The 25,605-nt window shown below is 45.3% G+C and overlaps 2 protein-coding genes and 2 pseudogenes across 10 annotated transcripts in view; 3 read left to right on the top strand and 1 right to left on the bottom strand.

Moving 5' to 3' along the window:
* Window positions 1-9,986, bottom strand: part of ARHGAP17 (Rho GTPase activating protein 17) — an 89,562-nt gene extending 79,576 nt beyond the window's left edge. For 6 of the 7 annotated variants that reach the window (XR_002646689.3, XM_022588490.2, XM_022588492.3 and 3 more), the window contains exon 1: window positions 9,820-9,986. Coding sequence is in view for 6 of the 7 variants with exons in the window: in XM_022588490.2 (XP_022444198.1) it covers window positions 9,820-9,872 (53 nt within the window). In the remaining variant the exon portion in view is untranslated. The remainder of the gene's footprint in view (window positions 1-9,819) is intronic. The other variant, XM_022588494.3, reaches the window with a different exon arrangement.
* A 1,145-nt stretch (window positions 9,987-11,131) lies between these two features.
* On the top strand, window positions 11,132-11,950 carry LOC115803744 (thyroid receptor-interacting protein 11 pseudogene; annotated as a pseudogene).
* An 801-nt stretch (window positions 11,951-12,751) lies between these two features.
* On the top strand, window positions 12,752-16,338 carry LOC111182301 (thyroid receptor-interacting protein 11 pseudogene; annotated as a pseudogene).
* Window positions 16,339-24,371: 8,033 nt separating this feature from the next.
* LCMT1 (leucine carboxyl methyltransferase 1) overlaps window positions 24,372-25,605 on the top strand; it is a 55,108-nt gene continuing 53,874 nt past the window's right edge. The window contains exon 1 of one of the 3 annotated variants that reach the window (XM_089896001.1): window positions 24,372-24,665. In XM_089896001.1, the coding sequence (XP_089752127.1) occupies window positions 24,556-24,665 (110 nt within the window). In that variant the 5' untranslated portion in view covers window positions 24,372-24,555. The remainder of the gene's footprint in view (window positions 24,666-25,605) is intronic. The other 2 variants (XM_022588488.3, XM_022588489.3) reach the window with 2 other exon arrangements.

The raw sequence follows: 25,605 nt of genomic DNA, 5'->3' as shown, positions 1-25,605 counted from the left end.
GTTTCCCCTAAGAATTTTTCTTCCCTCTTGGAATTCTTAATCACTTGTCATCCCTTCCTGCCTGTTATCGAGATTGCTAAAGTGTCACATGTCAGAGGTGCCTTCACTGAGCCCAAAGCATATCTCAGAGCCCCCATGCCTGAGTCCATGCTCCATCTATCCTAGCACTAACTGTAGCTAGTGAAGTAGAAATACTCTGGTGCATCTCCCCAAGGTACAGCTGGGCATGGGTTTAAGTGGCCACTCCAGCCCATGCATCTGAAAGTATCCAATGACCACATGAAATCCAAGCTGGTAGATGTGTAAATGTTCACGCTGATAGGTGACAGGTAGCTGGTAGTTGCATACAAGAATTTCTGTCAGTTCTGAACATTTATATATTTAAATATTTGTATTCATTTGAGCACCTGTTTACTTAGTCTACAATTTATCATTTAAACTCTTTAGGAGGCATAAACTTGGCTAACCCATGTGGAAGAACACCGAGAAACCATAGAAGAAATGCTAATGAAACATTAAAGGGGAGATCAAATTGACTGCTAGACCAAAAGGTATCTCTGATAAGACACCTAAAAAAGAACCGAGGGAAAGGAGAGGAAGAGAAACATCTTAGGACTAATTAAAAGGAAGTGGCCTATGCAAATAATCAATAAGCCATAATTAATGTGAAATATTAGGACACAGGAAACAAGTCTTACAACCTGGAGGGCTGAGGTGAACTGAATATTGTTTTCACATCATTTGCTACAAATAGGCTCTACCTACTCAAAAGCAGTTTCTTATACAAATCACAGGGTTAGATTTTCAACAGAATCTGCTTTATCTTCTGAAACTTATATCAAATCTGCACCTAGTCATAGACATGCTCTCTCAAGATTCCATAACTGCTTTCATTAAGTAATGTATCTGAGAATAAGAATATCAACTTGTTTTTATTAAAATATATGAATAAATCAAGATATGGCATTAACATTTCATTATTAACACCTGAAATGTTAGAATAGGTACATTTGGCTATATTCAAATTATCTGCTTGTATGTCCATCTTTCCACTCAAGTTCCTAGGAACCAGTTATGTTTTTAACCCCAGACCCTAGCATTTGACAGGTTCTCAATAGACATCAGTTGAGCTGAACTGGTAACTGAACGGTGAAATTGACAACTGAACATTAATTCCATGGCAATTAAATAAACAAATGACATACAGAAAACTTGAACATATAAGGAAATATGAATATAGGGACAATGGTCATTTCAACCTTAGTGGAAAAAATTAAAGTAAGTAGCAAATTTTAAAAAGACAATGTCTAGTGCTACTAGGGTGACGGTGAGGCATGGCATTCATCATGTCGCGCACAGTGACATGCGTTGCCATGCAACATTACTTGCTGTGCTGCAAGTGAAATGATAGCGCTATCTTGTTAGAAGGCACTGTTAAAACTACTTAGTTCTGCTGCATCAGCCCATGGCTACATTCCAATAAACCTTTTTTACAAAGCAGGAGGTGGAGAGGATTTGGCCTGCAGGCCAAAGTTTGCCAACGCATAGACTAGGGGATCCAGAGAAAGGAGGCCAATTTCAGGATGAAGTTCATGAGTTTGGTGTTAGCAGGACATTTAAGTGGAGACGCTCAATCTAGAGATGAAGAGATGCCAGGGCCAGAGGAATAAAACTGAGTCATCAGCCAGGTGGTGGCAGTTATGGGGCTGAGATCACCCAGGCGGAATGGCCTCAGAAGAGAGGACATGGAGGGCACTTCCTTGTCCGAATACAAGGGCAGATGGGCAATGTCTTCGGGTCACTACAGTCCTGGAACGGTAGAGGCATTATGGCCTAATCTCCATTAACACCCTTAACTTAAAAAGAGGCTCCTGTTTTAACTTAGGGCTTTCATCCCCTTTCCCAAGATTAATAACTTTAAAGTTTCAGATTCACAGATGAAAAAGAAAACTTCCCACTGGCTGGAAAGTAAGGCAATTCTAAAATAAAATGTCTATCAACTTCTTAATGTTTCACTTTTATTATGAATTTTACACTCAAAACATATATAACATGTGCATTAAGTATGATGAGTGATGACAGAACAAATGTTTGGTCTCCAACTTAAGAAGAAGTGAAGAAGTTCATTACCAAAACACCACTGTCCAACTTTCATACCATAAGAATTAGTCTCTAAACTAGAGATCAAAGCAGGCAGCCCAAGACCAGATAAAGCTTGAAGATACATTTTCTTTGGCCTACGCAGTGTTGTGTTTTTTTTTTTTTTTAGTTGCCAACATTAAACATCAAGAAATCAGCATTCTGGAATATCATTAGAAATAAGGAGATGTGACTATACTACACACATTTCACCATGGCAACAACTGGCTGGAGCTGAGAGCAACTCTCCCCTTTAAATGAACATGTACTCACTAATTCACTGCAGTCCTCATCATCCCCTATTGCCTTGAACCTATCTCCTACTTCACTTATTACTCTTTTTTTTTTGCGGTACGCGGGCGTCTCACTGTTGTGGCCTCTCCTGTTGCAGAGCACAGGCTCCGGATGCGCAGGCTCAGCGGCCATGGCTCACGGGCCCAGCCGCTCCACGGCATGTGGGATCTTCCTGGACCGGGGCACGAACCCGTGTGCCCTGCATCGGCAGGCGGACTCTCAACCACTGCGCCACCAGGGAAGCCCACTTATTACTTTTAATTGCCCTGGCACTTGGATTTGCGACCCCTGCTTACAAAGTATAACTGTGGTTTGCAACTTTTTGCAATATGGGAGACATTATGTAAAGCAAAAGTTCAGACTCTCTCACCAGGAACATTACAGGTCCATAATCCCTTATCCATCACTTTGAAATCTAAAAAAAAAAAAACTTTTTTTGTAGCTCATTTGGCAACATAACTTGACCTAAGCTAACATGAAGCTATTTTTAATCTTTAAGGATTCCATTTAGTGTGAAATACATTCATATATTTTGCTATGGAAATAATAACATGTATGATGATTACAGGCTGCTGCCCCAGACCCTACTGGAGATACTACATAACAGCATGTGTGCATTATTACTTCTCTTTTCTTTTTAATTATTTATTTTATTTTATTTATTTATGGCTGCATTGGGTCTTCACTGCTGGGCACGGGCTTTCTCTAGTTCTGGTGAGCAGGGGCTACTCTTTGTTGCGGTGCACAGGCTTCTCATTGTGGTGGCTTCTCTCCTTGCGGAGCATGGGCTCTAGGTGCGCGGGCTTCAGTAGTCGTGGCTCGTGGGCTCTAGAGCGCAGGCTCAGTAGTCGTGGCACACGGGCTTAGTTGCTCCGTGGCATGTGGGATCTTCCCAGACCAGGGCTCGAACCCGTGGCCCCTGCATTGGCAGGTGGATTCTTAACCACTGTGCCACCAGGGAAGTACCTACTTTTCTTTAAAATCTGAAGAATTCTGAGTTCTGAAACTCATCTGATCCCAGGGATTTTGGATAAAGGACCATGGGCCTGTTATACTTTTACTATCTACGTTTAAGAAAACAATACACAAAGCAGATAGAAGTGTAATAATATTTTTAAATGGATTTATACTGGATTAATTATAATGGCATCTACCTACATTTGAGAAACAGAAATAGAATGATATAAGCAAAACCATCACAGTCTGATAAGAACGCGTAGAGCACATGCTGACTCTAGGACCCTATACCTCAGTGCTGATTCCTGGGGCGGGGGAGGGGGTCCTGCCGTGCACACACTGGCAATCACTGGCACCAAGGTAATTCCATATTAGAATAACATGCTGCGTTCACATACTCCATATGATATGTGAAAATGATGCTTCTGACCAAATCCTTTTAGGGTTTTTTTTTTTTTCAGTGAACAATGGGTTTTCACTCACCTATAAATAACCTGTTTGCTATTCTAGGATTTCACAATATGTAAAGTACATAACAAGGCCACAGAAGATCAGATTCAGAAGAAGCTGCAAAGACACCAGACTCCTTTCCACCCCCACTCTATGCAGAGACTGGATGGAATCCACTCAGACTGAAGCAGAGCACAGCTACCTCCCCTTTCTCAGAATTACTGTTCAGAGGAAATCAGTGTGAGTAAAATGAGGCAGCAGAGTAGGCAAGGGATGTAGAATGTGATGCTGGCAAAAGTAAGGATACGGTCTGTACTGTCAAACATAGGAAGGGCTGTCTCATGGAAGAGAGACAAGATGGATTCAATGTGGCACCAGAGGACTGCTCTGGGGTGCGCGGGGGTAAGGGGTATTTGACTCACCTTGAGAATTAGTGCTGCCTGCCTGGAGTAGAAGGTCATTAGATACCTGTGCCCTTCAGGGAGGGTCGGCAAAGAACGTAACAGAATAAAACAAGCCAGGTAGGGACTGGACGGCTCATGCCCCACCCAGATGGGACAGCTGCTGCTGAGCTCCTGATGCCGGTGCTCGGGAGGGATGCTAGGCACTGCTAGGTCTTCCGAGATTTAGAAGCAGCTGGAAATCCAGGTTTTCATGTGAAAACTTCTCATTTTTAAATATAAGCCAATGATTGTAAGAAAATAAATAAATACTGAATAGGCCAAAGAGAACACATCTCTGGCCTGCAAGCAAGCAGTGTGGAGCTTTGGTTTTGATAATTCAGACATCCAGACCCTGGAAGGACTAGAACAGGGTTTCTCAACCTCAGCAGTCTTGGCATTTGGGACCAGATAAGCCTGGATAGTGAGGCTGTCAGGTGCATTGCAGCATATTCAGAAGCCTCCCTGGCCTCTATCTACCCCTCCCCCAGTCAAGTCACAACAATCAAAAAATGTCTCTGGACATTGCCAAATGTCCCCTGGGGGGGCAAAACCATACCTTGGTAAGAGCCACTGGACTAGAGCAACATCCAACTCTCAGCCTTCAGGATTTTACGAAGGCATCACTCACGACTCAAAAACAGGTTTTTCACATAAGAGTTACCCACGTGAAGATTTATAGCTGCTTTGGAATCAGAAACCTGGGTTTGAATGCACAGCTCTGTCATTTACTAGCCTGATGACCTCTCCGAGTTCTGGCTGCCTCATCATTAAATCAGGAACAAATAACATTGCCTCTTAGAGCTGCTGCAAGAATGCGGTGAGATAATTTATGCAAAGTACTGAGCCCAGCGGCTTAATAAGCACCAAAAGCTTTTAATAAACATTAATCCTTCCCTGGTGAAAAGGCAGCCCAAATTCTGTAGTCGGAAGCACATGGGATCCAGAATCAGAAGCCCTGGACCCAAGTCGTGCCTCGGCCACTTAGTAGCTGTGCGATCATGGCAAGTCATTTTCCCCCTTTCCAGAATAGAAATGATCATTGCCAGTAGGTGAGAACCAAGCCAGGTGGTCTGGTACAGCATTTGGCAAACTAAACCAACTAGAGAAAAGTTGATGATTAGTACTATCAAATCTTTTAAAGGTAAAGGAAAGAATGAGCTCTTCAACAAATCCAAAGAACTGAGAATGCAGTAATATCAGGGTAAGGTACAGGGAGAAAAAGAAAAATAATCATAGGGATTCTGAACCTCCAGGTCCTTCTAGACAAGCAACTGCCACCTGGTGACCCACACACCAAATCTGGTCACCAATATATTTTGTTTAGCCCCGCACAGTACCATGGTGATTGTCTCCTTTGCGCTAAATGCCATCTAACCTTCATTAAAATCCAGATTTCAGGCTTTTCTGGAAAGCTACAAAGGTTGAGTCACTCTGGGGCCATATTCCCACATGCCCCTTTGGTGAGATCATGGGGGGGGGAGCCGGCACGCCCCCAACCCTTACCTGGCCTCAGTCACTCATTTATTTTACTAGTCTGGCCCCTCTAGGCATTTGAGTCTGTAACCTTGGTTTATCTAAAGCGAGCTATCTGGGAAAGCATCTGAACCTCCAGGGAGCACTTCAATCAAGGCAGAAACCCACACCCAATGAGACACTCCCTCCCAGAGCCTCACCTAGGTAATAACTCTCCTGGCTAGTCCTTCAGCTTCCTTTTCTCCTGGACACTTCGACCTCATAACTGAACTTTCCTCAAGTTCCTCACCCTGTGTACAGCTTCCTCCATGCAGGGCATCACCTCCCCAAAATCACCACCTGCATCCACTGGATTATCTGCATCAAGGATTTCCAAACAACAAAATATCTTTCTTAGCAGGACTACAAAAGACACGACATGATGTTTCTTGTTTCCTGACCAGCGCCCCGGTTTCCCTTGGGGAGCCAGCGCTCCCCCACTCTCAGTCCCTGTTGTTCAGACAGGGTTTACTCCATACCCATTTCCAGGGAAAAGCATGGGACCCAGTCAGAAGCACTCAGAGTCCATCTTGGGTCTTTGGCAACAGTGACTGGAAGAAAACTATTCTGTCCCTCTGGGACGAGACTGGAAGAAGGGGGTGGGGCTGGGGGTTCTCCTTGTGGACACAGCTTGTCTAAAGAGTGGAAACCCTGGATCCAGACCAACCTGCAGCCATACTCCTTTTGGATCCTTTTGGGCACATGTAAGCCTATAAATTCCCATGTTCGCTTATAGCAGTTTGATTTGGGTTTTCTTACAATCAAAAGAGACCTCATCAATACGAGAGAAATTTGAAAGAAGTGCTCGAAGATGGAAACAAAGCCATCGCTCAAACTTTCTCCTGTTTTTTGGTTACCTCTCTCCATCCAATAAGAACTGGCACTAACCATCCTTCTATAAGCACTGAGCTCAGGGTAGATAATTATTTCTTTTTTTTTTTTTTTTTTTTTTTTTGCGGTACGCGGGCCACTCACTGTTGTGGCCTCTCCTATTGCGGAGCACTGGCTCCGGACGCGCAGGCTCAGCGGCCATGGCTCATGGGCCTAGCCGCTCCGCGGCATGTGGGATCTTCCTAGACCGGGGCATGAACCCGTGTCCCCTGCATCAGCAGGCGGACTCTCAACCACTGCGCCACCAGGGAAGCCCGATAATTATTTCTTTGCTTGCCTACCTCTTCCACAAATCTACTGAGCTCCTTCAAGGCAGAAACTGTGTCGTATTCACTTTTGACTCTTTAATACCTCACACACTGGCACACAGTTTGGGCCAACAAGTGTCTGTTGAATGGATGAATCAACAAAAGTCGGGGGATGAAAGGAACCATCCTCATTCTCTCATTTGGGACACCCATATCAGGAGAACACCTCTTAAGCCTTGACCCTATGGGACACAAACCATCTTCTGAAACAGACTCATCTACCCCTTGTAAACAAATTGCATCATGAGAACTCACTCCTTCCAGCCATTACTAATTCTCCCACATGTCCATCCCATGGAACCTCACTGTGGGGTTACTCACAAGTTCCTCATTTTGCGAAGAGAATACTTCATCACAAGACACCACCTAGAACTCTACAAACTGATAGTACACACTATGGGCAAGCCATTCACACAAATAACTTCATTCATTAGTGCGTGTTTGCTTTCTAGCCTTTGTTTTGACCCAAATATGACCAGAAGCCTGATTCTGGTGCCCACCAACCCTCTGCTTCTGCCCAATAACAATTCTAGGCTCTCTCCTACCTCCATTTTCTCTCCCTAGTCCTTTACAATTACTTAAGTGGAAAAAAAAATACAGATATATCTAGGAAATCAATAGCAGTAAAGCAACAGGTTCCCCAGTAAAAACAGTTTTGACTTTAGGTGCATAATTGCCATACCCTTAATAGCTCTGTAATAGCTGCAGCTTCCACTGCATCAAGCAATAAAGATTTTCAAACAGAGTCAAAGGTCAGGGCCAGAATTATAGCCCTAGGATGAGTCACACCACTTACTCCATCCAATTCTCATTTTCCCATACTTGGGCCCACACCACCAGGGCAATCTAGTGAGAACTGGATTTACATACATTTAACAATATTTACTGAGTATGTACCATGTTATAGGAACCACAGCAGTCCCTGGGAATCAAAGAAGAATGGGCAAAAACTCTTAAAGTGTTTAGTCTAATGGAGAACGCTGGCAAGTAAAGAGGCAATTACATTATGCAAAAACAGGTGCTACGTGGAATTATGAAAGCACCAAGGAGGGACATCCAATTTATGCTGGAGCATCAGGGAAGGCCTTTTAGAGGCAGAGATCTTTATGAGGAGACCTGAAGATTGAGCAGGAGGTGGCCTAGGGCAGGTGTGATGAAAGAGGCTTCCCAGAGTTCCAGGTAGAGGCTAAAACATAAGAAAGCACAGCCTCCTCTGGAAACTGAAAGTAGGCAAGTATGGCTGGAATTTAAAAGTGTAAAGAGAGTAGCTGCTACAGAGGAAGCAGGGGACAGAGACACCCTGAACAGCTTCCCTGAACTGCTCTGTAGCTTTTAAAGCCTCAGAAATTTGTTTAAAAAAAAAAAAATCACTTGCCTGATACAATGTACAAACAGGCCAAAATGACTATCTGACAAATACATTTTGACACTCACTAAGTACTGATTCCACAATTCACGTTACTGAGAACGCTAAGAGGGGCAGAAAATTCACAGAAATTATCTTGTAATTCATTTACAGATTCTTGGTTGAAACATTAGCCGTCACTAATACTCTGTCTACCTTCCTCTCTCTCAGCACTATTTCTATCATTCTCCCACAAATAACAGAAAAGTAGGCACACCTAGGCTTTAGCCTAGACAGGAATTAACTCTGGAAATAGGATAAATGCACACCAAGCTAACAGGGTGGGGTACCAAAAAAATTAAACAACAAAACTAAGCAGAAAGTTGAGGGAAATGAAACAGTAAGGAGCAAATTTAGAAAACGCAAGAGGAAGTAAAAGTATTTTCATACACACACAAAAAAAGAAGTGTCCCACGTGCTCCGGCCAAACCAAACTCCCCCTTTGACTCAACTGCCGAAAGAAGAAGCAAAAGCTGTGAAAAATCCCCACTTTCATATCTCTTCCCAGAATAAACAGCAAAATCCGTACCATACAGCTAACTTGCCCTGGAAGACCTTGAAATATTCGCCCCAGATAACACAGCACATGACAATCACCTCCAGAAGCTCTCAAAACCACAAACCAGCCCTGTTCCAACAGCCCGGTCATCTACAAACTCTGGTCTATTCTGTCATTACAGAATCAATGCTTGTCAAGCAGTCGAGGAATCCCAAAGAAACATCGTGCAGGATCTGCTTCCAAATCCAAAGTGAGAAAGACTTTAAAAAAAAAAAAGTAATTTCCTTTTAAATTGGCACTAGGCGTTTCCAGAATCCTTTTCTCCCAATTCCAACTTTTTAAATGTCAAGCCATCCCGTTCATATTCGCCCCTGGTCTGGAGACGGCACCACCTCTAAATTCCCTCAAAGAGCGTTCTGAAACTCACTAGGCAGATCCGCTGGGCTTTAATGACCCTTTACTTCTTTACTGCCACCATACACTTGTAAGCTAGGCTTTGCGGCAGCGGGGCGACCCGGAAAGGCTGAGAATGCCGCCCCAAGCCCCGCAGCCTCGGACACACCACTGATCGGAGTTTCAGCCGCAGGCGGCGGCCCGGGCCGGCTCGATCTCCTGGTGGGAAAGACAGGGGACAGGTCCAGTCCCCGGAGGGCGATGCTTCGCGGGCCAGTGGGGACCCTGAGGGGTGGGAGCAGGGAGGAGCGGCCCGCCCCGCCGGTCTCCGGGGGCCAGGCGGCGGCCCAGAGCCGGGCGCCAGGCCGCGGCGTGGCGCCGCCCCCGGCCCCGAGCCCCGCCGGCCTCGGACGGGGCGGCGGCCGGGCCCGGAGCGGCCGGGCCCGCGGAGGAACCGGCCGGCCCCCGTCCGTGACCCCCGGCCCCCGGCCCGCGCAACCCCCGGGCGGCCCGGCGCGGCGCACTCGCCTGCCCACGGTCTGGTTGGCCAGCTGCTTCATGCGGTTGAACTGCTTCTTCATGGCGACGGCGGCGGCGGCCCACGGGGCTCAGGCCGGGCGGGACGGGGGACGGCCTGGCGGCTCCTACATCACTTCGCGGACGAGGCGGAGGCGGCGGCGGCGGCGGCGGCGGCGGCTCCCCAGGCCCGCGGCCCCGCCCTCGTCGCGTCACTTCCAGCGGCGCCGCCCGCCGGGCCCGCGGGGTCTGGTCCGGCGAGGAGCGCCAGGCCCAGTGCGGCGCGCAGCCAGGCCTCCGCCCCCGGCCCGGGGGCCGCCCGATTCCCAGCCCGCAGGCGGTCCCCGGGCCTCGCGACGCGCGGCCGCCCAGGGCCCTGCGGTCCACCCGGACTTCGGCGTGCTTTCGCTCAGCGATCGCCCGCCCGAGTGATATTTAACTCACTTCCCAGACTAGATCTCAAACACACGGTGGACAAAGCAGACACAAAGAGTGTAGACGGTGCGACTCCGTCCAAGAACCGCCAAAACTCATCTTCAGGACTAGACACCCGGGCAGGGCTCGCTGAGGGAGGAGGGCCGAGGTGGACCCGAAAAGGAGCTTTGGGACGATGGAAATGTTCAAAGTCTTTAGCAGGGCCGTACTTATGCACAGGTGTAGACATTTGTCAAAATGCACCTATCTGTACCCTTAAGAGGGATGCGTGTCACTATGTACATTTTACCTCGATTTTTTTAAGAAAGAAAAAATGGTTGCGTGAAACTCACAAGCTGCAGGACAGTGTGATGCCACTTAGTAAAAAAGTCAAAGGCAATTAAATATATTTTACTCCTATTCAAAAAGTATTACTCTGGTACTGCTCTTCTTTTATTGATTAAAATCTACCTTGCATATCATTCCGTATAAAAAAAAATCAGAGGCAAGGTGTGTTTTCTACAAACAGGAGCTCAGAGATGGCATCTTCAGTGCGGCTGTGATGGTGGCCGCGTCCAGGGGGCCGAGGTGGTGCAGGGCACTGGGAAAATCACGGAAGGAGAGGAGAAGAGCCCAACTCCAGCGCTGGGAAGTCATGGATGAACAGAGGCCCGAGAGGGGACAGGTCACTGGAGACGGGCCCTTTGTTATGTCCCAGGCCAGGCCTGGGCGTTGCCAGGCAGGTGTGGCCATTGAGGGGCCCTCACAGCCCACATTGCCTAGAAACCCCTCACTGTGCTTTGATTCTTAACCTCGCGCTGGCAGCAGTGCAGTGACACTTGGCGGGATTGTCCGACTGTGCTGGACACTTTTTTCGGAGAGGACCAGGTCAGTTCTATGACCCGCTTTGATGTCCTCCTAGTTTGGTGGCCTTGGCTCCTGCTTAGGCCATTCCCTGGGGCAAGTGGGTGGTACTGTGGCATCTTTCACAGGCCACATTTCTAGTTTCACAAAAGATGTGCTGAGGAAGGGAGCTGAAAATGTAGAAGTACCTGACTCTACAACAGAGGAGGTTGAAGACTCTCAGTCAGTCTTAAAATCAGAGGCTGAGAGACTTAGAATCTTTGTAGTGATGTAGACAAGACGTATGAAGCCTCAGAGCTTCAATGAAAGCAGCAAACTGCAAGTTACAGACATCGATTACACCAGAAAGACATAGAAATCAAACTTCTTAAAGCAAGGCAGATAGTGCTAAAGGATCAGTTGCTAAAGGTGCAGTCAGTCACCCAGATAGTAAATCTTGAGGATGGCCTTGTGCCCTCAACTCGTGTACCCTCTTCAGTGGGTTATGATATCTATCAACATGCTTTAGGTTTCCAGAATGATGATATGGACTTTGCTGACCTAATTTGGTCACAACAAGAAATAAATAGATTGTCAAAAGAAGTTTTAAGACTTGAGGCTGATGTCAGCCATTGGAGACATTTTGCTCAAACTTCTACAGCATTTCATTTAGATCTATAGCTTTGATGTAAATGAAATCTACAAACTGCAAAATACCATCAAGGAATTTGAACAGAATCTAAATAAGGAAATTGATGACCATCAACTTGAAATAGCAGTGTTGCAGGATGTTCATCAACAGAAACTGGCAGAAATAAGTCGCAGGCATCCAAAACAATTAAAAGAGCTTCCCTGGTGGCGCAGTGGTTCAGAGTCCGCCTGCTGATGCAGGGGACGCGGGTCTGTGCCCCGGTCTGGGAAGATCCCACATGCCACGGAGCGGCTGGGCCCGTGAGCCATGGCCACTGAGCCTGCGCGTCCGGAGCCTGTGCTCCGCAACGGGAGAGGCCACAACAGTGAGAGGCCCGCGTACGGCAAAAAAAAAAAAAAAAAGAAACAATTAAAGGACTATGAGGGAATGATTCATGATATGCAAAAAGCTATTGAAGTACTAGCAGCTGAAAAACTAGAGTCCACCAAAAAAAATCAAAGGGCTTGAGATTAAAGTATCTTTAAAAAAACTTATCTTCTGTAGAAAAGGAAAGGGATGCTTTCATTAGAGAACAAGACCAGATAAATGAAATGAACGAAAGAACTGAAGAAGGTGAGTTGCAACCTTCTCTTAGGAAGTGGAGTGATGCTGTGACAGAAAAAGAAAAAGTTCTTCCACAGAGTACATCACTGGAAGAAGTGTCCAGATAACAACAGCCACTGTCTGTTGCTGAAAATGAAATAATGCGATTGAGTAGCTTAAAGCAGGATAAAAATCTCATGGAAGAGAACCTGAAACTTCAAAAATGAGTCCAAGTTTTAGAAAAAGAAAATTCATTATTAAATAAAGAAAAGGAAGAACTTCAATGATCACTTGTCAAATTGAGCAATGAATATGAACTCATTAAAAGAACAGCTACAGGAGACATGGATTCGGATTCAGAAGTACATCATTTAAGATGTGACTGGAAAATCAAAGAAGGAAAAGTCAATGAGAGTACTACTTAAAAGAAGTTACTGATTTCTGAGTTAGGAGAGTTGCACAGGCAAAAACTACAATGCACGTGGTTTTGATGAAAGATCAGCAAACAGAACAACAAGATGAAGGAGACAGCATCATCGGTAAAGTAAAACAAGATCTAGAATATGAGAAAAAGAGAGTTCGTTAACTTGAAGATGATAAAGTGAACATTACTAAAGAGTTAGATGGGCAAAAAGAAAAGTTAATTCATTTAAAAATGGAAAAAGGACAGTTAGAAGCAGAATTTTGTCAGGATGAACAGAGACTGTTGGAAGAAAGGAAGTATGAGCAAACTATTAAAGAACTGTCAAATACAGATAACCCAGACAGCTGTGCCTTACAGCTGGAGCATGAGTGTTTAATTAAACTCAGTCAAGAGAAAGACTGTGAAATATCAGAACTCAAAAAGAATATTGAGCAATTGATTGCTGAGCACAAAGAAACTAAGGAAATTTTGTCATCTAGTTTAGAAGAGCGGAAGCAATTGAAACAACTCATAAGAGAGAAAAAAAAATTTATTGAAAAACTTCAAGGAAGTTCACAGCTTCGGGAGGAGTTAGATCAATATACTCAAGCCTTAAGAAAAATGGAAAATTTACAGCAAACCATAGAGGAAAAAGATACAAGTCTTGCATCCATGAAAGAAGAAAATAGTCACCTGAAAGAAGAATTGGAATGACTGAGGGAAGAACACAGTCAAACCGCACCTATGGTTGACCCTAAAACTCTAGACACTGTTACAGAACTAGAATCTGAGGTATCTCAAGAGAGAACAGTTGAAGATAATCTTGAGATTAAACCTCATCAAAAGATAATTGAAGATCAAAACCAGAGTAAAATGCAACTACTTCAATCTTTACAAGAGCAGAAACAGAAAAATCCCAAATACCAACACGAGCAAATGAATATTAAACGCAATCAGCTCTTTTTGGCCAAAGGGGAGGAAAAGGAGAATTTGCAAAATGCAATAGAACAAATCAAAACCCAGCCACTGGAAAAATTCCAGCACACGCCAACAGAACATTCTGATACTTTTCAAGTAACAGAAGTTCAGAGTCTTAATATAGAAAATGGAAATGAAAAGCATGACTTATCTAAAGCCAAAACTGAAAGATCAGTACAAGGAATAAAATAACAAAAATTGGAGATTAAACTTCTAATTGAAAAGAATACCCTTTTAACTGAACAGATTGATCAGCTGTCCAAAGGTGAGATTGGTAAACTAACGCAGTTTATCCAGCAAAAAGATTTGTGTCTTCACATGAAAGTATCTTCAGCTTCCTCCAGTGACCAAGATAATGGACAGAATCAACAGCGATTGCGAGCCTCTGCTTTGGAAAGAGAACAAATATTAGCTGTTTTAGATGAGAAGACTAGGGAAAACAGCAATCTTAAAAGAGAAAACTTGAGAATGATGTGGATATAATTGTTGCCAAAGAAGCAGACCTCATGAAACTCAAAGATGCAAATACAAAACTCTCCACCAGATTTGAAAGCAGTGGTCAGGATATGTTTAGAGAAATGATGCAGAATTTGTCCCACATCATTTGAGAAAAAGATATGGAAACCGATGCTTTAACTCAGAAGTGTCAGACTTTACTGGCAATACTGCAAACGTCCAGCAATGGTGATGAAGTGAGAGGTGTTAATATGGATCAGTCTGAGGAGCTTCTACAGGAACGTGATAAATTAAAACAGCAAGTTAAGATAATGGAAGAGTAGAAAGAGCACGTGATGGCCACTGTACAAAATATGCAGCGTGGGTCACCCCATCTTCAGAAAGAGCTTCAACAACTTCAGGCATGGGTTTTAGTTGACAATGATAATAATTCTAAACTACAGATGAACTATACTGACCTGATCAAACTTATGATGGGAGTGAAATCAAACTCAAAAACTTGGAGAAGCAAGTAGTGCAAATTCAGTTTAGCCTAGAGCAGCTTTGCAATACCAAAGATATTCTGTTAGGGATGTTTGACCTTATTTTACTACAGTCCTCCAATGAATCACTTACATCCGAGTCAGCAGCCTCTCTGAAGGCAATGAAACCTGATGAATTGAGTGAATCTTCTAAATTGCTCAAAGAAGAGACAAAAGAGTTAAGAAAATTAACGGAGGAAAAAGATGCAACCATTAGAGCACTCCAGGAAGGTAATCATAGATTGTCTGATTCCATTGCAGACAGTTCAGAACTAGAAAGGAAAACGACGTGAACAAATGGATTCAGAAATGAAGCAGCTACGGGAGAAACAAGATGACTTGCAAAACTTACTTAAGGAAAAAGAGCTTTTAATCAAAGCAAAAAGTGATGAATTACTTTCTTTAAGTGAAAATTTCACTAATGTAGTGAGTGAAAATGAACTTTTGAGGCAGGGAGTAATCAACCTGAAGGAGAGAGTCGTCAGCTTTGAACTGGATATGTGTAAACTAAAAGAGGAAAATGAAAAATTAGTAGAAACATCTAGGGAAGAGGAAACAAAATCAAGAGACAAAGATGTGGTTTTCTATGATGTGGAGAGAGAAAGAATTGGAATATGTTGCAATGAAGGAGAAGGTGCTTGCTTTTGAGCATCTTTTGAAAGAAACAGAACTCGGCAAGACAGGGGAATTAAGTCAGTTTTTAAATGCAGTTACATCAATGCAAGAAAAGACTGTTATGTTTCAACAGGCCAGAAATGAGACCATGTTGGCATTGAAACAGAAACAAATAGAAAACTGTGCCCTCCAGAGTGAGGTTCAACATTTACACGACAAAGAACTACACTTAAAGCAGGAGCCAGAGAGATCGCATAAGCACGCAGTAGAATCAGAAGTGTCTCATAACCGCGAAGCTTTGGCTGCAGAAGACAGAGCAGCTAAACTAAGAATGAAAGTCACCACATTGGAGGAAAAGCTCCTTCTATCTTCCAATGCGAGGGAAAATGCAAATCAGCAAGCCAGTTTGCAGATAGAGTCGTTGAAGGAACAACTGAATGTTGTCACAAAGCAGAGAGATGACATTTGGCTACAGCTTTCTGTTTCCCAAGAACAAGAAAAGTAGTATGCACAAGCGCTAAGCTAACATGAGGATGGTAGTCGCAGAATGGATGGAAATAGTTGCAGATAATCTAGAAGGAAAACTAATATCGGCACAAGGACATCAGGAGAAAGTGAATGCTGCCTTGACTCTGAAGGAAGAACAAATTAAAGATCTGAAAAAACAAAATGAGGTCCAACAAGAAGTGCTGGATGATGTACAGAAGAAACTGATGAACTTACTAAGTAACACAGAAGGAAAAGTAGACAAGAGCCTCATGAGGAACCTCTTCTTGGGGTATTTTCAAACACCAAAACAACAATGTCATGAAGTGCTACAGATAATGGGCAACATTCTGGGTATTAGAAAGGAAGAAATAGATCTCTTTTTTTGCGGTACGCGGGCCTCTCACTGTTGTGGCCTCTCCCGTCCAGAGCACAGGCTCCGGACGCACAGGCTCAGCGGCCATGGCTCACGGGCCCAGCTGCCCCGCGGCATGTGGGATCTTCCCGGACCGGGGCACGAACCCGCGTCCCCTGCCTCGGCAGGGGGACTCTCAACCACTGCGCCACCAGGGGAGCCCTAGATCTGGTTTTTAATGAAGAGCAAGGCGGTGGTACCAGATGGATGACTGGCTGGCTTGGATCAAAAAGTGTCCCCAACACACCTCTGAGACCAAATCAGCAATCGAGGCCCAAGAATTCTTTTTCAGAACTCTTTGTTAAATTTCTAGAAACAGAATCTCATCTCACACTTCCGCCACTAAAACCCTCTGCTCGTGATCCAAAACCTCTGGATTCACCAGGAAAGAAAAAACTAGCTAAAAATGTACCATCAAGTCTTAAAACTACCTCGGGATCCACACCCAAAAAACCAGATGTGAATCAACGTTCTGCAGCTGTCTCTCTGATTAACCCACCCAGACCTGAAACGGATGGATCTAGGCATCTTCTTTTATTTTTATTTATTTATTTATTTATTTATTTTTTGCGGTACGCGGGCCTCTCACTGCTGTGGCCTCTCCCGTTGCGGAGCACAGGCTCCGGACGCGCAGGCCCAGCGGCCATGGCTCACGGGCCCAGCCACTCCGCGGCATGTGGGATCTTCCCGGACCGGAGCACAAACCCGTATCCCCTGCATCGGCAGGCAGACTCTCAACCACTGCGCCACCAGGGAAGCCCTGGGCATCTTCTTTTAAATGCTGTTCCTGATGTTTTGCCCACATATACACCTTTCCTGCTGTCACCTGGCAAGAGGGCTGGAGTTGTGCGGAAAGACCTTTCAAAGCCATAGATGATTCTTCAGCCAGAGACAACATGGCACTTTTAAGAAACCAAGTCACTGAAAAAGGCATGTATTTTGACTTTGCTTGATAAAAATACGAATACTTAAAAAAAGAAAAGTGTGTTTTAAGGACTTCAAAGATATTGACCCACCTTCAGACAGTGGTTACTTCTTGTGAGAAAGGGCATGAGTGGGGTTGAAGGCTGATCAAGGGACGCTCCAAATGGTTTTTGTAATGCTTTCATGTTTTACAAGGAGCAGGTACTTATGCAGATCTTGGGGAATTAAAACACTAACTTGTGTTAATGTTCAAAATGATAGAATACACAAGTGCATGCTCTCCGTATAAGAAAAAGGGTGAACAGCCCCAAAGTACAAGACGCATAACATTTTTAAGAATGAAAGTTCATGATGAGGATGATTATAACTTTTGTGACTTTCTGTTTGAATAAAAAAAAAGAATAAAAGTTCACTTTTCCTGGCTAAGTCCCACTCCTCTTTTCCTTGCCTGGGAAACCACTTCATGGGTAATCTGTATTCTCTCAGGCCTTTTAGAAATACATGCAGATTTGTGTATATCGGAGCATATTATTCTCTAATTTTGCCAGATGTCAAGGCAACGCTTAATAGTGAATCTTGATTTCACGGCTTTATACGACAATTGACTCTTTGATAGCTTGACGTCAATTTAAACCTTGGTGATGACTGAGAATTCTAAGGAGTAGGTGAAGTCCTTCCCTAGGAAGTGAAGTTGGCAATTGACCAAGAGGGAGACGTGGTCCTCAACATCATAAAGTATATGAACTCATTGATGTTCACTTGGTTGATCCCAAAGGGTCTGGGGGAGGGGAACATCTTCCAGCTCCATGGTATCTGGCAATGGACTGATGACGGGAGGCCGTACCCACCTACAGGTAGGATGTGCTAGAGGGCTCAGGTTTGGCTCCACCCTGTAGCAAGGAGTCCTTGATAACCCTACTGAGCTTGTGGGAGTGTTGCTTCCATGACTCAAGGAATAATGGGCAGTTGGGTATGGAAGCTTGGGGTTTGGGAGAGACTCTATTTCCAGAAGAGCCCAGTGCATGGCCAGAAATTCCTGCTCTGATGGTATGTGATGCAGGGCCAAGGAGGGCAGTTTCTTGCATCAGAAGCCCAAGGACAACTTACAGACATCATGAGCAGTCCAGAGACTCCAGGAAGCAGGAGGGGAAGTTGCTAAAGCCGCTTCACTGAAGGAGTCTCTGAGGGCACTAAGGGGAGTGCCTGTTGATTTTAATTTCTAGATTAATTTTAATTTCTAGATTAATTTCTAGATTCTAGAGCCTGTTGTTGGAGGGACCCCCACTCAGGGAGGGCTCATTTAAAAGTAACAGCATAAATGGGGTTAAGTAAAATTTGTAAACCAGGAATACGTTGCCTCCAGAACCCAGAAAGGACTAAATGATGGTGGACTCGTGTATCCTTAACAAGTGTGTCAAACAAACGTCTGCAAAGGAGGATGTCACAAAGGTAATGTCATACCTGTACTCCTGGAGAAAGGTGGGTGCATTTAAGATCTTGTCTGCAAAGGTAGTGTGTGATAGCAGAGCTGTTTAGTTACCCTGTGGGTAACAAGGTAAAAGTGTACTGTGTCCCTTTGGAGATGAAGGCAAATAGGCTGAGAGAATGTTGAAATAGGCATTGAATGGAACCTATTAGCCAAATCTATAATAACAAAATATTTACCATATGTAAATTTAGTGGGATCCCAGGTATTTCAAGGGTACCCAGGATTTGTTTTAATCAGGTATAGTAAGACACAAAGATTCAGAAATGACTGTCCCGGAGGAAGTTTTTATGCCTATAGATCTAGAGAAACAGGAGGTGCAGCACACCATGAAGGGCCCTGCCAGGCCCCTTCCTCCCACTTTTTTTTTTTTTTTTTTGCGGTACGCGGGCCTCTCACTGTCGCGGCCTCTCCCGCTGCGGAGCACAGGCTCTGGACGCGCAGGCTCAGCGGCCATGGCTCACGGGCCCAACCGCTCCGCGGCATGTGAGATCTTCCCGGACCGGGACACGAACCCGCGCCCCCCGCATTGGCAGGCGGACTCTGAACCACTGCGCCACCAGGGAAGCCCTTCCCCCCCACTTTTGTTTTTTTCATCAGTTCTCGGGCCATGGGCTGCCATGGATGTGCACCTCAAAACTGTTAGGAGTAAGGAGAGCACACAACTGCTCCAAGGGAAGATGCAGCACAGGAGAGATGGACAAGGTCACTACTTTTCCCTAAACAGCAATGACTCAGGAGGCAACCAAGGGGCCATTCTTAAATCTTCCTGGGGTCATGGCCTCCTTCCTTTCTACAAACAACACAAGGGGTCATCCCCAAGACTGTGGTTGGTGGGGGGGTGGGGGTTACTTTCCCAAACAGAGTCTCTATGGCTGCCCCAAGCAGCCAGTGTTGGTTATCAGGCTAGACACAATGACCAAAGTGCTAGCCCATGCCCAGTAAGTGGAACTCAAACACCCACCAGTTAGGACATTATGTTGTCACTGGTCTCAGGTACGAGCCTCAGAGACCACCTATCACATACAAGGCACACCTGATGGCACCTCAATCTGGGATACAGTCAATTAACAATAGTTTTTGCCTTGTTGGCAAGCATGAGACATTAGGGTGCGAAGAGATGGCAACATCCATTTGAAATAACAGAACATGAGCTAAAGCCCAAGTTGGCCAGCAACTGGTACTTACATCCCAGATAGTAACTGCTACCTTACAAACCAGTTAAGTAGCAAAGGAGCTGGTAGTTAAAGCTGACCAAGTGTCCTCAGCTGAGGTTAGACCATCCTGTTTGTGATGCCAATTGTCTTACTCACCTCTTCTTCAATCCATCAGTGAGAGAGAGATTCCCTCCCTAGACTAATGGGGTTGGCTGAACACACGACATTCTACACTGAAAGATGGGATGAACAGCAGTTTACAACTCACATTTACCCACAGCCCAAGAGAGGACACCACTCACCATGCAGGGCCACGTGGGGGATTACACTTGGAACAGAGTGAACAAGTAGGGGCTTGGGAGGCAGACTTTGTAGTAACAAGAGGGTGGGGACAAGCCCTGGTTCCCACAGGAGGATGTGATGGGCTCATTTGGATAATTCAGTGGGCTGATAGGGAACTGAAGCCTACTACTCGGGAATAAACAGGCACTGTGTCTGGTTCCTATGATAAGAAGGATCATATAGCTAGGGGACCTTACGTGTGGGAGAAGAGGTAGTGGGGAATTGCAGTTAGAGCATTTGAGGCCCTCTCAATTTTACTAGATGTTAAGACAGCTCTCAATATTGAATTTTAATTTCAGGCCTCATGCCACAAGAAGTTATTAAAAAGTATTTCTTCCTTGAACTAATAATTGAGTTCAATAATGTCACAGGATACAAAATAAAGACAACAATTGTATTTCTAGATACTAGCAATGAACATGTGGACACCAAAAATTAAAACACATTTACAGTCACTAATAAAAATAAAATAATTAAGTGTAAATCTAACAAAACATGTCCAGGACTTGTATACTGAAAACTCTACAACAGTGGTAAAAGAAATCAAAGATCTAAAGAAATGCAGAGATATACCACGTTCATGAATTGGAAGACAAAGCATAGTAAACATGTTAATTCTCCCCAAATTGATAGATTTAATGCAATTCCTATCAAAACCCAGTAAGCCTTTTTTTTTGTAGATATAGGCAAGTTTATTCTAAAATTTTATGGAAAGATAAGGGAACTAAAATAGCTAAAATAATTTTGAAAAAAGTAGTAAAATGGGAGCAGTCAGTCCTCTCCATTTCAAAACTTATTATATAGCTGTAGTAACCAATACTGTGTAGTATTTGCAGAGGGATAGACACATAGATCAATGAACAGGGAATCCAGAAATAGTCCCACAAAAATATGCTCAACTGATTTTTTTAAAATAAATTTATTTATTTATTGTTTTTGGCTGTGTGTGTCTCCGTTGCTGCACGCGGGCTTTCTCCAGTTGCGGCGAGCAGGGGCTACTCCCCGCTGCAGTGTGCGGGCCTCCCACTGTGGTGGCCTCTCCCGTTGCAGAGCACGGGCTCCAGGCATGCGGGCCTCTATGGTTGTGGTGTGCGGGCTTCAGTAGTTGTGGCGCACAGGCTCAGCATTTGTGGCGCATGGGCCCAGTTGCTCCGCAGCATGTGGGATCCTCCAGGACCAGGGCTAGAACCCATGTCCTCTGCATTGGCAGGCAGATTCTTAACCACTGTGCCACCAGGGAAGAGCTCTCAACTGATTTTTGACAATTGTGCAAAAGCAGTTCAAAGCAGGAAAGATAGCCTTTTTAACAGGCCATAGCTGTCTATGGAAAGCTTGTGAGGAAATCTCAGGCCAAAAACTTAGAAAATTGGACCAGCCAAGAAGGAAGACAATGATTTGATTGACGTTCTACCAGGTAGTGATGGGCGGGGAGGGATAGTGTGCACACAGATCAGGATGAAAGCTGCAGGTGTTTATTTCATCTTTCTGAATTCAGCCTCTTCTGATTGATCCATCACAGGCTCTGGTGATTTTCCCATCAGCCCCACACTGCAAAGTCAGGTCACCCCTAACTGAGCATATAGTGTTCCAGACAACATTAGCCTTCCCAACAGCAAAATTCTCAGGCTATACAAGGTAGCAAGATGGCCCTCAATAGCTTCAAAGGTACAGCCTCCCGGGTTCAAGTCTGCCAGAAAAGAGAGCTCTTAGAGACTTAACAACTCCCATTCAACTCCTGGGATTCATTCTGATTGGACCAACCTGGTCACGACCACCACATCACACACACACACTCTTGAAGTGTAGCTAGGGTGATTTTGTGTATGATTGGCCAGGCCTTGGTAAGGTTCCACCCCCAGTGTCAGGCACAGAGCCTTACCTGATCCATGTGGACTAAAAGGAGAATGCGGTTCTCCATAATAAACTCTGGTTGTTGTTATAGAAGAAAGAATACTGAATAGCCAAAGTGGCAAACGTCCACTCTAGCCTCTCAGGGAGAAGTTTCATGGTTAGAGCCCAGCTATTTGCTCCCAATATTAACTAATGTTCAACAGGGCTTTTAAACTCTAGTTTCTCTTTTCTTGACTTTATCAGGGGATACAGATTAATTGTCAGTGAACTTTTGCTGGGACATTGTTCATGGCCACCCCAGCGTAGTCTCATATTTGGAGGTATTATGCAGCTTAAGATGGCTAAGCTTGCCATTTCCAGATTGCACTCCTGTATCATAAAGTTCCAGCGCCTTGACCAGGAGCTCAAGTGGAATGAGCTAGCCCTGCCTGCAGGAAGCCTCTGGGGTGACCCCTCAGTGAAAAACTGACCAAAGTCCTCTGAATCACCAGTTTTTCTGAATCAAACTCTCAGCAGAGATCAGAGATGTTCTTTGCTCATCAAACAAGAGAGGAAGAAGGCTCCACCTTCTTCTAGTCCCTCAGTCTCACCATCCAGACCTATGGAATTGATGTCTTATACTACTGCTTGCTGTTGACCCACTGTTCTTGCCCACTGACACCCATGGACTGTGTACACTGCCAAGTTGGGAGACTATGCGTGTTCACTGGTTTGCATTACCCCCTTGGCAAAGGATCACTCAAAGAAAGTGGTGTATTTCATCTCATCACCACTCCCTCTGGCAAAACTCCCTAACCTCAGCCTTCCCCACTGTCATTTCTACTTTGGGTATCAATGGGCTCTTGTTCCTCCATTGAATACTAAGCAAGGATTTGATAACTGATCTTGCCCCAAGATACGTGTACTGGGTTTTTGTTGTCGTTTGTTTACTTTGCTTGTGTGTGTGTGTGTGTGTGTGTGTGTGTGTGTGTAAGACTCAAGGTTCTTCAAGTTTGAGTATATCCATTCTCTGCTCCTGACAGATAATGAAATGGAACATGCAAACACACTTTAAAAATTTTAGTTAGAAAATGTTTTATTGGTGGCGCAGGAGTCCGCCTGCCAATGCGGGGGACACGGGTTCGAGCCCTGGTCCAGGAAGATCCCACATGCCGCGGAGCAACTAAGCCCGTGTGCCACAACTACTGAAGCCTGCGTGCCTAGAGCCCATGCTCTGCAGCAGGATAGGCCACCGCAGTGAGAAGCCCACGCACCCTGTGCACTGCAACGAAGAGTAGTCCCTGCTTGCTGCAGCTGGAGAGAGCCCGCATGCAGCAACAAAGACTAAACGCAGCCAAAAATTAAAAAAGAAAAAAAGTTAAAAGAAAAGAAAATGTTTTATAATAAGTCTAGTACACAATATATGAACATCTTGAATATGTATCATAGTGAAACAAACACACGTGAACCTACCTCAGCTTTAGAAATTATTGAAGTGTCTATATACTCCTTCCCCATTTCGTTTCCCTGGAGTGTCCTACCCTCCTCCCTAAAGGTCACAAGGAGCCTAACTTCTGTTTTTCTCCACTCATTCCTTTACTTTTCTGTATATTATTACCATATATGTTGTTTTTCTAAATAACATTAGTTTTGCTTGGATTGAACTTTACAAAAATGTTATCTATTTCTTCTTTCACCGAATATCATGTTTTTGAAATTCAGACACTGATGCTTGTAACTGGTAACTCTAGTTCGTTCATTTTCATTGCTACATAGTTTTCCATTGTATTCGTTTTCTACATATTCCTTCCCTCACAACATTTCAAAGGCGATTATGTGTGCAAAGCTCTATCGCCCAGTTCCTGGGGTAGAGTCGGCACTCAGTAAATACTTGTTCAATTTCTGAATGAGACTGAGCCCCAACTGACTGTAACACTGACACCTGTTTTTCCGTCTGGATTCTCTGCCCTTTGCCCCAGTGCTGAGAATCCTTCCAGCTCTTCCGCTCTGAGTTAACTACAGTTATCGTGACTAGCAATAAGAAACCAGTGGCGGGGCTTCCCTGGTGGCACAGTGGTTGGGAGTCCGCCTGCCGATGCAAGGAACACGGGTTCGTGCCCCGGTCCGGGAAGATCCTACATGCCGCGGAGCGCCTGGGCCCGTGAGCCATGGCCGCTGAGCCTGCGCGTCCGGAGCCTGTGCTCCGCAGCGGGAGAGGCCGCAACAGTGAGAGGCCCGCGTACCGCAAAAAAAAAAAAAAAAAGAAACGCAGGGGCCTCTCAAAGCCCCTAAGACTACAATTCCCGGAGACCATTGCGGTGCTCCCTTACGTCAATTTCAGTTTACTTTCTCCCTCCGGGTACTTCCGGGTTATGTGGGCGGGGCCAAGGGAGTTGTCCAATGGGCACCTCCGTGGGCTGATGGGGCGGGGAAATTGTCCAATGAGCGTCTTCGCAAAGGAGCTAATCAGCGGGAAGGTTGCTGGGGCAGCCGCCGTGGGCGGCGTCACTGAGCCGCGCCAGCTGAGCCTTGTAGAACCCAGTCCCTCTCTACTACCTTGTCTGGGGATCGCTCATTCTCCCGGCGTCCGTCGACCCCGCTTCCATGTCACCGGTGGACGCAGCACCCCGACACCTTCACGCCCATGGCCACTAGCCTGAGGAGGCCCTCTTTCAGCACCTGTTCTTCTTCCCCTACCGACACGGACGACGAGGGCGTGCGCGGCACTTGCGAAGATGCTTCTATATGCAAGAGGTGACTGCCTGGCGTGGGGTTAGGGGCTGGCATCTCCGGGGAGCTGGGGCCTAGGTGGGAGGCGGGCCTGTGTCTAAGGAATACGCTTTTACGCCAGAAGTCACCCGTCAACTCGTGCGACCTCTGTGAAATGCTCAGAGCAGGCATTCATCTACTTAACTCATCATTATCTAATTTTTGCTGTGGGCCAGGCACGGTACAAGCCCGCGGATACCGTGCCTGGGATACGGCGCTGAACCAGGCAGACGTGGACTTGGCCTTCTCGGAGCCAAGGTCTTGCTGGAAACACACTTGAAGCGAGTAATAACTACAGTTTTGATAGGTTGTGGGGAGAAGTGCAGGTTCTCCCTCTTTTGTAGGTTACATTCCATTGGGACTTGGCGTGATCCCCATTGTGCACCTGAAACTCAGGTCAGTTAAGGGGGGAAATGACCTGTCCAGGGTCACATAATATTTGTGTGCAGAGCCAGTATTTTTCTGAGAGCTTTCCTGTGTGCTATTGGAGTCTGCACTTTTGCGGGTGTAGTGGGGGCTATGTGGGGGGCCGTTGCGAGCACAGGTATGTGTCACGTACCTGAAAGCATGAAAAAGAAAGCATGAGACTTGAGTGTATGCCACTCATTCATTCATTCAACAAAAATTATTGAGGGAGTTACGTGGCGGTCCAGTGGTTAGGACTCTGCACTTTCACTGCCAAGGGCACGGATTCAGTCCCTGGTCAGGGAACTGAGATCCCACAAGCCTGGCGGCGTGGCCAAAAACAAAAAAAAAACCCCAAATTATGGAGAGCTTATTTCCTTTTGGCTGGTTGGTGGGTATTCAGTGATTGAGAACCCATGAAGAAGATTGACATGGTGTCTGAACTCACCCCCTAGTTGGAAAAGACAGGAAGCAAATAATTACCCAGGAAGTAATATAGTTACAATTTTGTGTTTAATGC

This window comes from Delphinapterus leucas, chromosome 15, assembly GCF_059928025.1.
Source record: "Delphinapterus leucas isolate spDelLeu-1000000601 "Yukka" chromosome 15, BTC_Dleu_Yukka2, whole genome shotgun sequence".
Lineage (NCBI taxonomy): Eukaryota > Metazoa > Chordata > Mammalia > Artiodactyla > Monodontidae > Delphinapterus > Delphinapterus leucas.
Note: the sequence above shows the minus strand (reverse complement) of the source record. Positions and strands in the feature narration are given on the sequence as shown.